A 12524-nucleotide genomic window follows, 5' to 3' on the forward strand; every position below is an offset into this window, starting at 1 on the left:
CAGACTGGGGCAGGAACCCAGTAGGGCAAGCAAGCCAGAGTAAGGTCAGTCAGGATGATGCGTTTGGGCTCTGGCCTGCTGTGGCAGTGGTGCTGCTGGGCACAGGGTGCAGCACGGGGACATGCTCTGCCAGGGCAGGGCCTCCGGGGGCAGGCAGATGGCAGCCAGCCAGACGTCCAGACAAAGCCGTGGCTCAGCGCCCACCCCCAGCCCTTGCCTCACACTCAAGACTGCAGGGCTGAGACCACAGCAGGAAGCTTTGGGGTTGGGGTGCAACTGCAGTGTGGGAGAGGATCTGGGGGTCAGGCTGGGCAGAGCTGGGCATCCCCTACTGCTTACACACGTGGGCCTATACTCACCCACTGCCACAGCCCCTCATCAGAGCAGCCTGTCCACCCTGGCTTGGCTCAGTGATCCCAGGGGGTTTGACACTTACTGTCCAAGTCTGATCAGGATCTGGTCTGCAGGCCCTGGAGAGTCTTGGCGGGATGCACGGCCTATGCTTGGCTCAGGGCCCCAGTCCCAATGACACATGATGCTGCTGACTGGGGCCACGGGCAGCCCCATCAAACACTCCTGGGGCTCTAGGGGAAGATCCCAGGCTGGGACCAGCCCCCACAGCTGGATCTGGGGGCCTCCTGAAGCCACACACCAGCCTACACCCAGCCTCACCCGGGGCTCTGGAGAAGGCACCCCAGAGAAAGGTCCCCCTTTGCCCTTCTTTCCTGTTTTCTCCTTGATTTATGCATTTTTAGTGCATTGAGAGAATCTGCAGAGATGCAGCTGGTTTCATCCACTCCCTCAGCAAAGACTGGACAGCCAACCCTGGGGAGAGGGCACGTCCAGAGCCACAGGCCGGGTCCCAGAGGGACTTCCAGAGGCACAGCACCTTGTCCTCAGAGAAGAGCGTCACTACCTCTCTGCCTCCCCCTGCACCTCCCCTGGCAGCTGTTCACATGCCCATAGATTACACCTCCTCCAGGGAGCCTTCCTGAGGTCCCTGCTCTTGTGCTAACATCTCCGCGGGCGGGCACTGTCTGTAGGAGGAAAGGGCAGTGGGTGAGAAAATTTAGGCTCAGGATCCGCTCCCCGCTCCAATCAGCTCCCTGGGCTTTCTGTGCTCCCTCCAGCCTGAGCTATCTCCCCTCCCACCACATGGACACCAAGACCCCAGAGCTCTGTTTTCTGGGGGCCATTGATGGCAGACCTTGCCTCTGAGCTGGCAGGACTGGCTACAGGAGGGCTGGGCACAGACTGGGTGGGGAGGGCTGTCAGCCTCCTTCCTGCAACCACCGCTGGGGAGGACCCCAGCCCCTTCCTGCCCAGGCCCTGCAGTCCCGTGCAGAGAGCTTCCCCCGCTCCCTCAGTTCCTTGCCTCACTCCCCTCACACTCACCTCACTCTTGCCCAGGACTCTGCACTCACAGCAACCAGGCACAAGAAGACACAGATGCCCAGGGAGAGCCATCGCTGCATTCCCTGGCCCAGCTACCCCAACTAACCCCCATTCATGAACTTCATCTCAGGGGTCTCCCACTGGGCTCTCAGTGTCCAGGTCCACTGTTCCCCCAGGACCAGGCATGGGCTCCCTGGGCACTGCCAACAAAGGTGCTGCCTGGGGAAGTGGTGGAGGCACGTGGGACCCACAGGGGACGACCGCCAGGGGTGGGGTTCCAGTGTCATTGACTATGTTACTGTAAACGCAAACAATGCTGCCGCAGCTGGCCACCAATACTATCCATGCCAAGCCAATGGGGCTAATTCTGGGGCTCTGTTGTCACCCCATCTTCCTTCAGGGGAGTAGACGAGAGCACAGGACAGCAGCCTGGGGTTGCAGGGAAGTGATCTCAGGGGAACACTCACTCCTGGGAATGAGGTGAACACAGGGGAAAGACAGAAGTCAGTATTTGAGCTCCTGGATGCAGCTCTGTCTGAAGCCCAGTCCCTGGACTTTTCAGCCTTGGCCAACAATAAATATGCCTTTTCCTTAGGCTTTTTTGAGTTGATTTGTGTCGTTTGCAGCCAAACCACAACTATACCCTCGTTCTCCTGTCCTCTCGTCCTTCCTGCCACCAGGGCCCTGGGCCCAGTTCAGTCTTGTCCCCGAAGACAGAAAATTCAGCTTTTCTTTCAAAGTGGTGGCCTCAGGAGCCATCCTGATCACACCCGGGCCCTGAGCTCATCAGGACGCAGCCGGAGCTGGCTCAGAATGTCACCAGGAGAGAGAGGAAAAAAAAAAAGGAAGACAAGGAGCAAAAAAAGAAAAATCTGCATTCCCATATTCAGATGAGCTTCTGCAGAATGAGTGAAAGTGAAGAGGAGTCACAGCACTCGGCCCCAGAGTGCTGACAAGCACCCTGGCAAATGCGCCCTGGCTGGAGAGCAGGACAGTTGCCCGCAGCGGGTCGCTGGCAGCTCCACTGTCCTCATTATTTCTCATTAGCGGTCTGTGTCACCACGCAGCAGGGCACGGCTCTGTGGGCACTAGCCAAGGGCAGGCGGTCCCATGGAGGAAGGTCTTCCAGTGGGGCAGTTGGAAGCAGAGCCGCTGCCCGGGGACAGCGTGGGGCGGCCAGCACCAGTGAGCCCCAGAGCAGAGACCGCACACACGGAAGTCTGCACCACGGCCGCTGGGGAGATGCCCGAGAAGAGGCTGGTCTCAGTGGGGGCGTCACCTGCCCTCCTCTCAGCAACATCCCTGTGGAGGGGCCTCTGAGCAGCTCACATCTGTATGGTGGTGGGGAGGCGGACAGCCCTGTGCCGCAGCTGGTCTCCGGGCCTCAGCTGGTGCTCAGCCCCTCCAGCCTCCACTCTCCAGTCCACAACCTCCTTGCTGTAACCTCTGCAGTTCTCAGAGGCCTTCCTGTGAGAGTTATCACAGTGCCAGGAGGGCCCTGATCCCACATATCTCCCAGCCACTCTGTGTACCAGCAGCGCCACCTCCCCCTGCCGACTGGGGCCAATTAGCCCTAACACAACCGAAAGTCCTCCTCCTGACCGTTGCTCCCTGGGTCCAAGGGGCTCAAAATGCCAGGGAGGCAGCGGTGGGCCACCCCCCCCCTCAGCCCACTGTCCTGGCACCCTCCATCCCCTGCCTGGGGTTTTTTCTCTCCCTGGAGCACACGGCTATCTGATACACTCATCGCTTAACTGCTGTGTTACGCTTCCCTCCCTCCATCAGAATGCTTGATACTCTGATATTCTGTTGTTGTTTAGTCGCTCAGTCATGTCTGACTCTTTGCAACCCTATGGACTGTAGCCTGCCAGGTTCCTTTGTCTATGGGATTTTTCAGGCAAGAATACTGGAGTGGGTTGCCATTTCCTTCTCCAGAGGGATCTTCCAACTGAGGGATCAAACCCACATCTGCTGCATCAGCAGGTGGATTCTTTACCACTGAGCCATCAGGGAAGTTCCCTGATATTTAGTAGGAGATCAGTAAAACCTGGGCTTCCCCGGTAGCTCAGCTGGTAAAGAATCCGCCTGCGATGCAGGAGACCGGGGTTCAATTCCTGGGTTGGGAAGATCCCCTGGAGAAGGGAACAGCTACCTACTCCAGTATTCTTGCCTGGAAAATTCCATGGACTGTATAATCCGTGGGGTCACAAAGAGTCAGACACGACTGAACGACTTTCATGGAGAAGGAAATGGCAACCCACTCCCGTATTCTTGCTTGGAGAATTCCATGGACAAGGGTGGGCTACAGTCCATGGGATCACAAAGAGTCAGACACGACTGAGCGACTAACACTTTCACTTTCATTAAAACCTTGTTGGATTGATGAATGGATGAATCAGCCAGTCAGTGGATAGGCTTCTCCTCTGTGAGGGCTTGCAGGGGGTCTGATTTCTCTAATCTAGGGCTTATGGGGTTGGGACATTGCTTCCTTGTTGGACTGGACATTTTGAATCCCAAATGCTGGCTGTTTTGATAAATGAAGAAACTCAAGCTGCAGGCCATAATCTCCGAGGATATCCTGGTGAGCTGAGAAGAGGGGCCTATGTCTCCTACCCTCAGCCAGCCTTTCCCGCTGTCTTGGGGCGGTTCCTTGCCATTCTGGGGTTTGAATACCCCTCCTTGGGACAGAGACCTCAAGGCAGGAGGCTCTGTGAACAGCCACGTGGGGACCTGCCTCGTTTATCCCAAACTGCCTTGGCCAAGTTGGACCCAGCACAGAGGACTCTAGGTCCCCGTCCACCCAAAGTCAAGGCCCCAAGAGTTGGTACCTTTGGTGACCTCAGAGGCCTTGATCTCAGGGCTGGGCCAGGAGTGTGGCCATCAAGAGAAGGGCCTCTGTTCTTGTGTGACTTGGGCTGGTGGCTTCCTGGGCTCTGCGCAGGCTGCTGGTCCTATCACCTTGTAGGGCGAATGTGGGGGCTCATGAGGTCATGCGTATATGTGCCGATAGGGGGCGCTCACCGCACACAGCCACGGCCAACCTCTAACCTCTGGGCCAGCTGTGGCCTTCCTGCTTCTGATGGCCTCCTTTCCAGGTCTCCACACTCTGAGTAACTCCCCCAAGGCACTCAGCTGGGTCTCCAGTGCCAGGGTCTGAGCTGAGTCCACCCTCCCCCCATCACATCCCTGCTCCAGCTGCTGTGATGTGAGACCACCAGGGAAAGCTGGAGAACACTGACACCATACGGAGCTTGACTGAGACTGTAAAGGGGTTGCCCTCTGCTCAGACACCCCCCGACTCAGCCCTCCACCCAGGACAGCAGCTGAGGCTGGGGAACAGGCTCCCAGCCAGTGAGGAGAGGGCCAGAGCCCCTCTCCAAACCCCCATCCAACTCCATCTCCGGAGACCTAGGGAGGGGGTGGAGGTGTGCCCACAAAGCACGACTAGCCAGAGCCGGCCCTGGGATGCCCATGGCTGAGCACAGGGACGTGAGGTCCTCACCCAGCACCAGTGATGCGGGAAGGCTTAAACGGTGGGAGTGCCTGGCTGCCCACTCTATGAGCTCTCTGCCTTGGCTTGTCTACCCACCAGCTGGTGCTTGCTCCTGGTGCAGCCTGGTCCACCGTGAAAGTCGGGGTGCAGTCAAGGGGAGCTGAGGGAGCCTGTAAGAGGGGCAAGACTGCTGATAGTGGGGAGGTACTGAGAGAGGGCTTGGGTGCGGGGTGGTGAGCTGGAGTCTCAACAGCTCTCCCCCAGCATAAGCTGCAAGATGCCATAGAATCATCACGCATCCTCTGGGGCTGGGGTGAGGGGCTGGGGTCTCTTCCCTGCAGTCAGCCCTGGGGAGGGGGACAGGGAGCCCAGCACCCCTCACTCCCCAAACTTTCTAAATCACCTCAGGGATAGAGGAGGGATATGTCCCAGCTTGATCAGGAAGCTGATGTAAGTGTGGGGGTGCCCGTGTGTGCCAGCACCTGGGGTCCCTCTGCAGCCCCTCCCCCAGCCTCCCGTCCCTACCCCCATGCGCAGACGCGCCTTTCTGTTCTGAGGCTTCCGCGGATGTGCGCCGCTGGCGACGGAGCGGAGTCGCTGCTTCCCTCTCCCTCGGGCTGTGTTCCCTCGCTGTCTGCTGTCTGATGTGTGTGTGTCTAACTGCCGTTCGTGGGTCCTCAGCCTGACGCTGGGTGGCTGTTTCCCTGGTCTGTGGGTGTCTGTGTGTCTGCCTACGGGCGTGTCTGTCTGTCTCGCTGTGTATGTCTCGTCCTTGACCCTGTCTATCTGAGCGCTTGTGTCTGGGGGAGGGGGCGCTCCCTCCTGCCGTTCTGCCCCCAGTCCCTCCCGCAGGCGCTAACGCAACGCGCCGCCTTAGCTGCGCCCGGAGCGCAGTGACCTCGTCTGTCCCCGCATCAGCGACCTCCCCACCGCGCTGTCCACCGGGGGGACCCCGAGGCTGGGTGCCAGGCCGACGGTCGCTTTCCCCCAGCCTACGGCCCCCTGAGCTCAGGGTGGGCACGCTCCCTTCCCGGCTGGGTTCGCTGGTTCCCCATCTTCCCTTATGTAACTCCACATCTGTCTGCGCCTTGCGGGTCACCCTGGACCCTGCCCTGGGTCCTGCCCAAGGGAAAGTGAGACCCAAAGTCCCACGCATATGGGGGGTGGAGCAAACCCCTGACCAGGGCACCGGCTATCGGAGACCCCTCCCATCCTTTCTCCTCGGGAGATTCCTTTCTCGGAGTCTTGCTTGCTCGAAGGGTGAAACCAGGAGGGGGTCCCGTGGGGGCAAGTTCCCCTGAGCGCGGATGCGGGAGTTTCCCCTCACTCCCACTCCGGACCCCCTCAGGCGCCCCAGATCCCGATGAGAGCCAGCCAGGGGTCACTGGGACAAAGGACACGGGGCAGGTCAAGCGGCCCAGAGACTGGCTCTTGTGTGCGCGGGCGGTTGACCGCAGGCGAGCCTCTAGCTCGGGCGCCCGCCGTGCCAGGCTCTTCGCCAGCCGGCGTGCGCACTCGGGCTGGGGCTCCGGCGGCCCGGCGGGCACGCGGCGCTGTCCGTGGTGCTGCTGGCGCCGGGCGGGGCGGGGGCGGGGCGAGGGCGGCAGCCAATGGCGGGGGTGCTGCGCGGGGCGCGGGGGGCCGCGGGCTGGGCGCGGGGCTCACTCAGCTGCGCGCGGCACTCCGGGCGCACGGACGCTCAGGCAGCGGCTCCGGCTCCAGCTCCGCCCCGGGTCCGCTCGGGCTGCAACGGTCGTGCCGCTGGCCCGGTTCGGCTCAGATTCCGGGCCGGGCCCCCTGGGCGCGGCCCGCCCCGGCCCCCGTCTCGGCGCCTGCGGACCATGCGCCGGGCACCCAACGGGGAACCCGGCCGGGCCGAGAGCCCGCAAAGACCAGGCTCCCGGACCGGGGCCACTCCTGGCCGCCCGGCCGGCGGTCCGCACCCTGCCCCGCGCCCCCGCGTCCCGTGAGCCGGCCGGGCCATGGAGCGCTCACCGCCCGACGGGCCGCTGAACGCGTCGGGGGCACTGGCGGGCGAGGCGGCGGCGGCGGCGGCGGGCGGGGCGCGCGGCTTCTCCGCCGCCTGGACCGCGGTGTTGGCGGCGCTCATGGCGCTGCTCATCGTGGCCACGGTGCTGGGCAACGCGCTGGTCATGCTCGCCTTCGTGGCGGATTCGAGCCTCCGCACGCAAAACAACTTCTTTCTGCTCAACCTCGCCATCTCCGACTTCCTCGTGGGTAAAGCCCCCAGCCCCCTCCAGAGTCAGGGGCGCCCAGCCGGGTCGGGTCAGCGGGGATTGGAACGTGGACCTAGGGTGCTTTTCCTCGGGGACACACCCCGCTAGGAAGCCAGGCCTGGGTAGGGTGTGTCCAGGACTTTGGGGAGGTGGGCACAGGGGAAGTTCCTTGCCTCCCGGGCCCCGGGACTCGGGCTGGGGAAGGACGTCCCCGGGGAAGGGGTCCGAACGAGCGGGCGCTCAGCAAGGCGCAAGGCGCTGAGGCCACGGTGCCGCGCGGGCTCCTGCGCCGTAGCCAAACAAAGGCTGCAGCGGACTCAGGACGCGGGGAGGGCGCTGGGGGGAGGCTGGGGGGAGGCTGGGGGGAGGGGACATGGAAGGGAGATTTTTAGAGCCGTGTTGGGGGAGGAGACCGCGGGGAAGGGGGGGTTGGGGAGACGCTCTGAAGCGCGCGCTCTCACGTGTCCGTGCGCTGCCGCCGGCTGGAGTGGGGCGGGGCGCAAGGAGGGGGCCGGAGCGCCAGACACCTGTTGGGGCTGAGAGGAGCGTCTGCCAGCTGCTCAGAGCGGTGCTTGGCGGTGGGAGCCGCTCGCATGGCAGCAGTCAAGTGCCCTTTGAGTCCGGAGAAATGTTTTCCCGGCTTCTGAGCTGATGAGGAGGAGCTGCCCAAAGGCCAAGATAGGAGCTGGGGTGCAGCGCGGCAGAGACGAAGGAAATTCTCCTTCCTTCCTTCAGGCACTGGGAGGACTAGCAAAAGGCCAGGAATGACGCTTTGGGTCTCCTTGTGCCCAGTGGGCCCTACCGCTGGAGCTTTTTCCTGCTCCCAAGTCCAGGAACACAGTGGGGCTGGAAGTGGGGCAAGGGCTGGAGGCCAGGTGCAGGGCTCAGAGCATGCCTAGGAAGGAGGCGGAGGGTGGATTGCTGGTCCCAAAAAGGGGCCCACTATGTGACCCCAGGTCCTGCTTGTCTCCCAGCTGTGGGGGGTCTGACCCCAGGCCCCTGCCCAGCCATGGCCCTTCTCTCCCACAGGGGCGTTCTGCATCCCACTGTATGTGCCCTACGTGCTGACTGGTCGCTGGCCCTTCGGCCGGGGCCTCTGCAAGCTGTGGTTGGTGGTGGACTACCTGCTCTGCACCTCCTCTGTCTTCAATATCGTACTCATCAGCTATGACCGCTTCCTGTCGGTCACCCGAGCTGTGAGTCTGGGATGTGGGTGCCCATGTTCGCTCTCAGGGGGCAGGGTGGCCAGAGGCGGCCAGGAGACGCACCGGGCAGGGGGTACGGCCACTTCTGAATGGGCGGTGCTGGGTGGGCTTGGGGTCCGCTCACCTCAGGCACTCTGTAGCCACCTGCCTGCTCAGTAGCCATCTGCTGCCAGTAGGACTGGTCCTGGTTTGGGCAGAAGGGGCGTCTGGACCTGAAGGAGGGGGTCACTCCAGCCTCCACCCTGGAGCAGGTCCAAAGTCCCTGGAACTAAGGGACTATCTGGGCCCAAGGGCCCTTGGTAGAACCTCCCCACGGGTGTGTGTGCCTCAGAAAGACAGGTTCCACGAGCTGCCCTGGGTGTGGGAGGCCACACTTAGGGACCCTGGACTGCCCACACTTCCCATGTCGGAGTCACACAGGCACAGGGCTGGCTGCAGCACTGCAGCAGAGGTCAGTCTGGTGCCATCTCCTCTGACGGCTCTGCCAGGCTCCCTCTGCTGGGGCTGTGTGTGTCCTAGTCTAGGGAGGCAGTGGGTCAGGGTGCAGAGAGCGTGGGTTTGGAGTCAGCTCTTCCCGTGGAGCCCCTCCACCTGTGGTCTTTCCTGCCTGACCTGAGCCATCAAGAATGTGGGGGCCAGGGTGGAGCAGCCATGAAGATTAAATGAGATGATATCAAAGATGCCGAACACAGAGCAGGGCACACGGCGGGTCCTCAAAGGCCTGGACAGTGACGTGACTCCTGGGGAGCACACAGCTGACAGGCAGCCTGGCACAATATTAGGATTCTGAGGGGCGGTTCTGAGCCCATGGGAGAGTCACAGGCCTCAGCCTACCGGGGGTTCATGGAGGATAAGGGAAGGCATCTTTGCTGAGGAGAGCCCTGCACAGAAGCCTGGAGGCTGCCCGGAGCTCTGGGCGGCACTGTGCCCTGGGCTCAGTTCCCTTGCCTCCTGACCCAGCGTGTCCCGCTGCAGGTCTCTTACCGGGCCCAGCAGGGTGACACGCGGCGGGCGGTGCAGAAGATGGTGCTGGTGTGGGTGCTGGCCTTCCTGCTCTATGGACCCGCCATCCTCAGTTGGGAGTACCTGTCTGGCGGCAGCTCCATCCCCGAGGGCCACTGCTACGCCGAGTTCTTCTACAACTGGTACTTCCTCATCACGGCCTCCACCCTTGAGTTCTTCACCCCTTTCCTCAGTGTCACCTTCTTCAACCTCAGCATCTACCTGAACATCCAGAGGCGCACCCGTGTCCGGCTGGATGGAGTGCGCGAGGCAGCCACCACCGAGCTTCCACCGGAGGCCCAGCCCTCTCCACCGCCCGCTGCACCCAGCTGCTGGGGATGCTGGCAGAAAGGGTGCGGGGAGGCCGTGCCGCTGCACAGGTACGGGGTGGGGGTCAGCGAGGTGACCCCAGGCCCTGAGGCAGGGGAGGTGGCCCTCGGGGGTGGTAGTGGTGGGGGTGCCGCAGCCTCGCCCACCTCCAGCTCCGGCAGCTCCTCAAGGGGCACTGAGAGGCCTCGCTCACTCAAGCGCGGCTCCAAGCCGTCTGCGTCCTCAGCGTCCCTCGAGAAGCGCATGAAGATGGTGTCCCAGAGCATCACTCAGCGCTTCCGGCTCTCGCGGGACAAGAAGGTAGCCAAGTCACTGGCCGTCATCGTGAGCATCTTTGGGCTCTGCTGGGCCCCCTACACGCTCCTGATGATCATTCGGGCCGCCTGCCATGGCCACTGCATCCCCAACTACTGGTACGAGACGTCCTTCTGGCTGCTATGGGCCAACTCGGCTGTCAACCCCGTCCTCTATCCGCTGTGCCACTATAGCTTCCGCCGGGCCTTCACCAAGCTGCTCTGCCCCCAGAAGCTCAAGATCCAGCCCCACAGCTCCCTGGAGCACTGCTGGAAGTGAGCTGGCCTTCCACGGCACAGGATGCTTGAGGCCACTGCCACCCCCTCGAGGCCCTGGGTTCCTGGGCAGCTGGGCCTTCACGTCCACCTGGCCGCCCTGCAGGCGTGTGCTCTGCCTTGTCTCTGGCCCACCCTAAATGCCATGGCAGCCTCTCAGACCATCCTCTGGCAGTGGAGGCAGCCTGGTGGGCAGCTGGAAGGGCCCCTGCTGCGTGAGCCAGAACGATGCCACCCAAGTCCGCTGTAGCCCAGGAGGGACAATCCAGGGCTCCCAGCCACTCTCTGTCCACCCCCACGGACAGTGTGATGGCCGGTCGTGTCCTTGCTTCTCACAATTACTGCTCAGTGTCCTTCCCAAAGCAAGTGCTTGGCGTGCACTCCAGGCCTCTGGGGCCAGCGCACGGCACCTGCACGTGCACGCACCTGCACACGCCTGCACACCTGCCCTGTCTCAGACAAGCCCTGGCTGCTGGCTTTGCTGCTGTCCGTCCCCTGCTTGAGGCCGGACCTGGTCCTTCATCCCTCCTCCCTCCAACTTTATCTGCTCCCAAAGTGCCGGGTGCTCCCCAGGAACCTTGCTCACGGCAGGTCTCTGCATCTCCATTCTGGGTGTTTCACGAAGATGGAGAAGAAGAAAACACGTCCATGAACTCGATGTTCCTTAGATGTTTAATCAAAAGAGACAAAACTGCTGAGGAGTTCGGGGCTGGATTGGCAGGTGTGGGCTCCCACGCCCTCCTTCCTTGTGTGTGCCGCTTCTGGCTGAGCCGAGCCAGCTGCTCTGCCCACCCCACCCCCAGCTCGGGTACTGGGCCCCGACTGGAGGCTCTAAGGATGGCCGGAGCCCCAGACGCCCAATTGTCACAAGGCTGCCCCTCCCGCTCCATCTGCTCAACCAGAGTTTCCTGGTTGGGGAGAGGGAAACAGCCGAGCCCTGAAAGTCTTCTCAGGGCAGTCGGAGGAGCCCAGGGGCCAGGTGCCAAGCCCAGCAGAGGGGCCACTTCGCCATATCCCGTGCACTGGCTGGCGCTCTGCATGCTCTGCTCCCCGCACACCTGCTGTGCTGCCCCTGCAGACCCTGAAGTCCACACAGTAAAGTGTATTTTTTTATTGGTGCTGATTCCTGAGGACTTCATGGGGGTGGCCGAGCATCACTTGGAACCCACAGGGACACAGGAGCACCCTGGCGGGCATGAGAGGCAGGCCTGCCCCTCCCCCTGGCCTCAGTGTCTCTTCAAGTGGGGGAGGGGGCACTGTGATGGGGAGAGAAGACGAGTCGGCAGTCATACAAGGGTTTAACCCCGGTATGGGACACGGTGCCCCAGCAGTGCCCCGCCCACCACTCTCTCTCACTTCAGGCTTGAAAACAGATGGCACAGCCCCCACCTGCTGCAGCCTGCTTGCCCCAGGACAGGGGTTTACACTGTTCTCAGCCATGGGGAGCTTTCAGGGGTGTGGGGGCTGGAGCCCAGCTCAAGAGGATGACGGCCCAAGGCAGGGAGGCATCTCTGGTAGAGTGGCTTCCCGGCCATGGCCTGGAGGCGGGACTGAGTGTGATGGATGGGGACAGGGAGAAGGAGATGATGAGGACGGTGCTGGGTGAGCCTGAGCCCATTGGGCTCCACAGAGGGGCAGACACTGGCCCAGCTGCCCGGAGCCCACTCGGAAAGAGGGCAAGACCAGCTCAACCTAGGGGCGACATAAACATGGGTGGGTCAGATGCCACTGCCTCCAGGAAGCTTTCCCTCCTTTCCAGCCACAAGGGCCCTCCCTGCCCTGACCTCACGGACACCCCCTGCTGTGCCGGCCCAGCATCCACAGTCCTGACCATGTTCTCTCTTCCTCTGGCTGAGAGACACTAGGCGGCCTCAGTGCCAGCCTTATGACTGGGTGCCATGGCTCCCGAATCCAGCAGTGAGGTCCAGACAGTGCTCCCACTACAGCAGGAGCGCAGCTATTCACAATGTTTAAAATCCACAGTCTTCCTCTTCGAGACATTTTCTCATCAAGCTGGTACTCCTTCCCCTCCATGATCTCTGTCCACCAGAGAGACCCCTCTGGTCCGGGCAGGGCAACAGTCTTCTTAGTGGCCCAAGGGAGGGCCAAGCCTCAGGTCCGCTCTGGGCCTGGGCACTGTCGGGAGCTGAGCAGTGGGAGCAGGGAAGTGAGGCAGGGTCGGCAGAGGCCACCCGCTGCCTGTGGCCGGAGCCTGGGGAAGCCCTCGCAGCCCTGGGCCCTGGGGTGAGGCTGGCCACTGACCTTCCCTGCGGCCCTGCAGACCTGCCTGGCC

General features: G+C 62.4%; 1 protein-coding gene across 1 annotated transcript; it reads left to right on the top strand.

Moving 5' to 3' along the window:
- Positions 1-6870: 6870 nt before the first annotated feature.
- On the top strand, positions 6871-10235 carry HRH3 (histamine receptor H3). Its single transcript, XM_055543181.1, has 3 exons — positions 6871-7126; positions 8155-8321; positions 9306-10235. Exons 1-3 carry the CDS (start codon positions 6871-6873, stop codon positions 10233-10235), a joined length of 1353 nt encoding a protein of 450 aa, XP_055399156.1.
- The last annotated feature ends 2289 nt before the right edge of the window (positions 10236-12524 follow it).

The sequence above is a fragment of the Bubalus kerabau genome, chromosome 13 (assembly GCF_029407905.1).
Source record: "Bubalus kerabau isolate K-KA32 ecotype Philippines breed swamp buffalo chromosome 13, PCC_UOA_SB_1v2, whole genome shotgun sequence".
NCBI classification, from domain to species: Eukaryota; Metazoa; Chordata; class Mammalia; order Artiodactyla; family Bovidae; genus Bubalus; species Bubalus kerabau.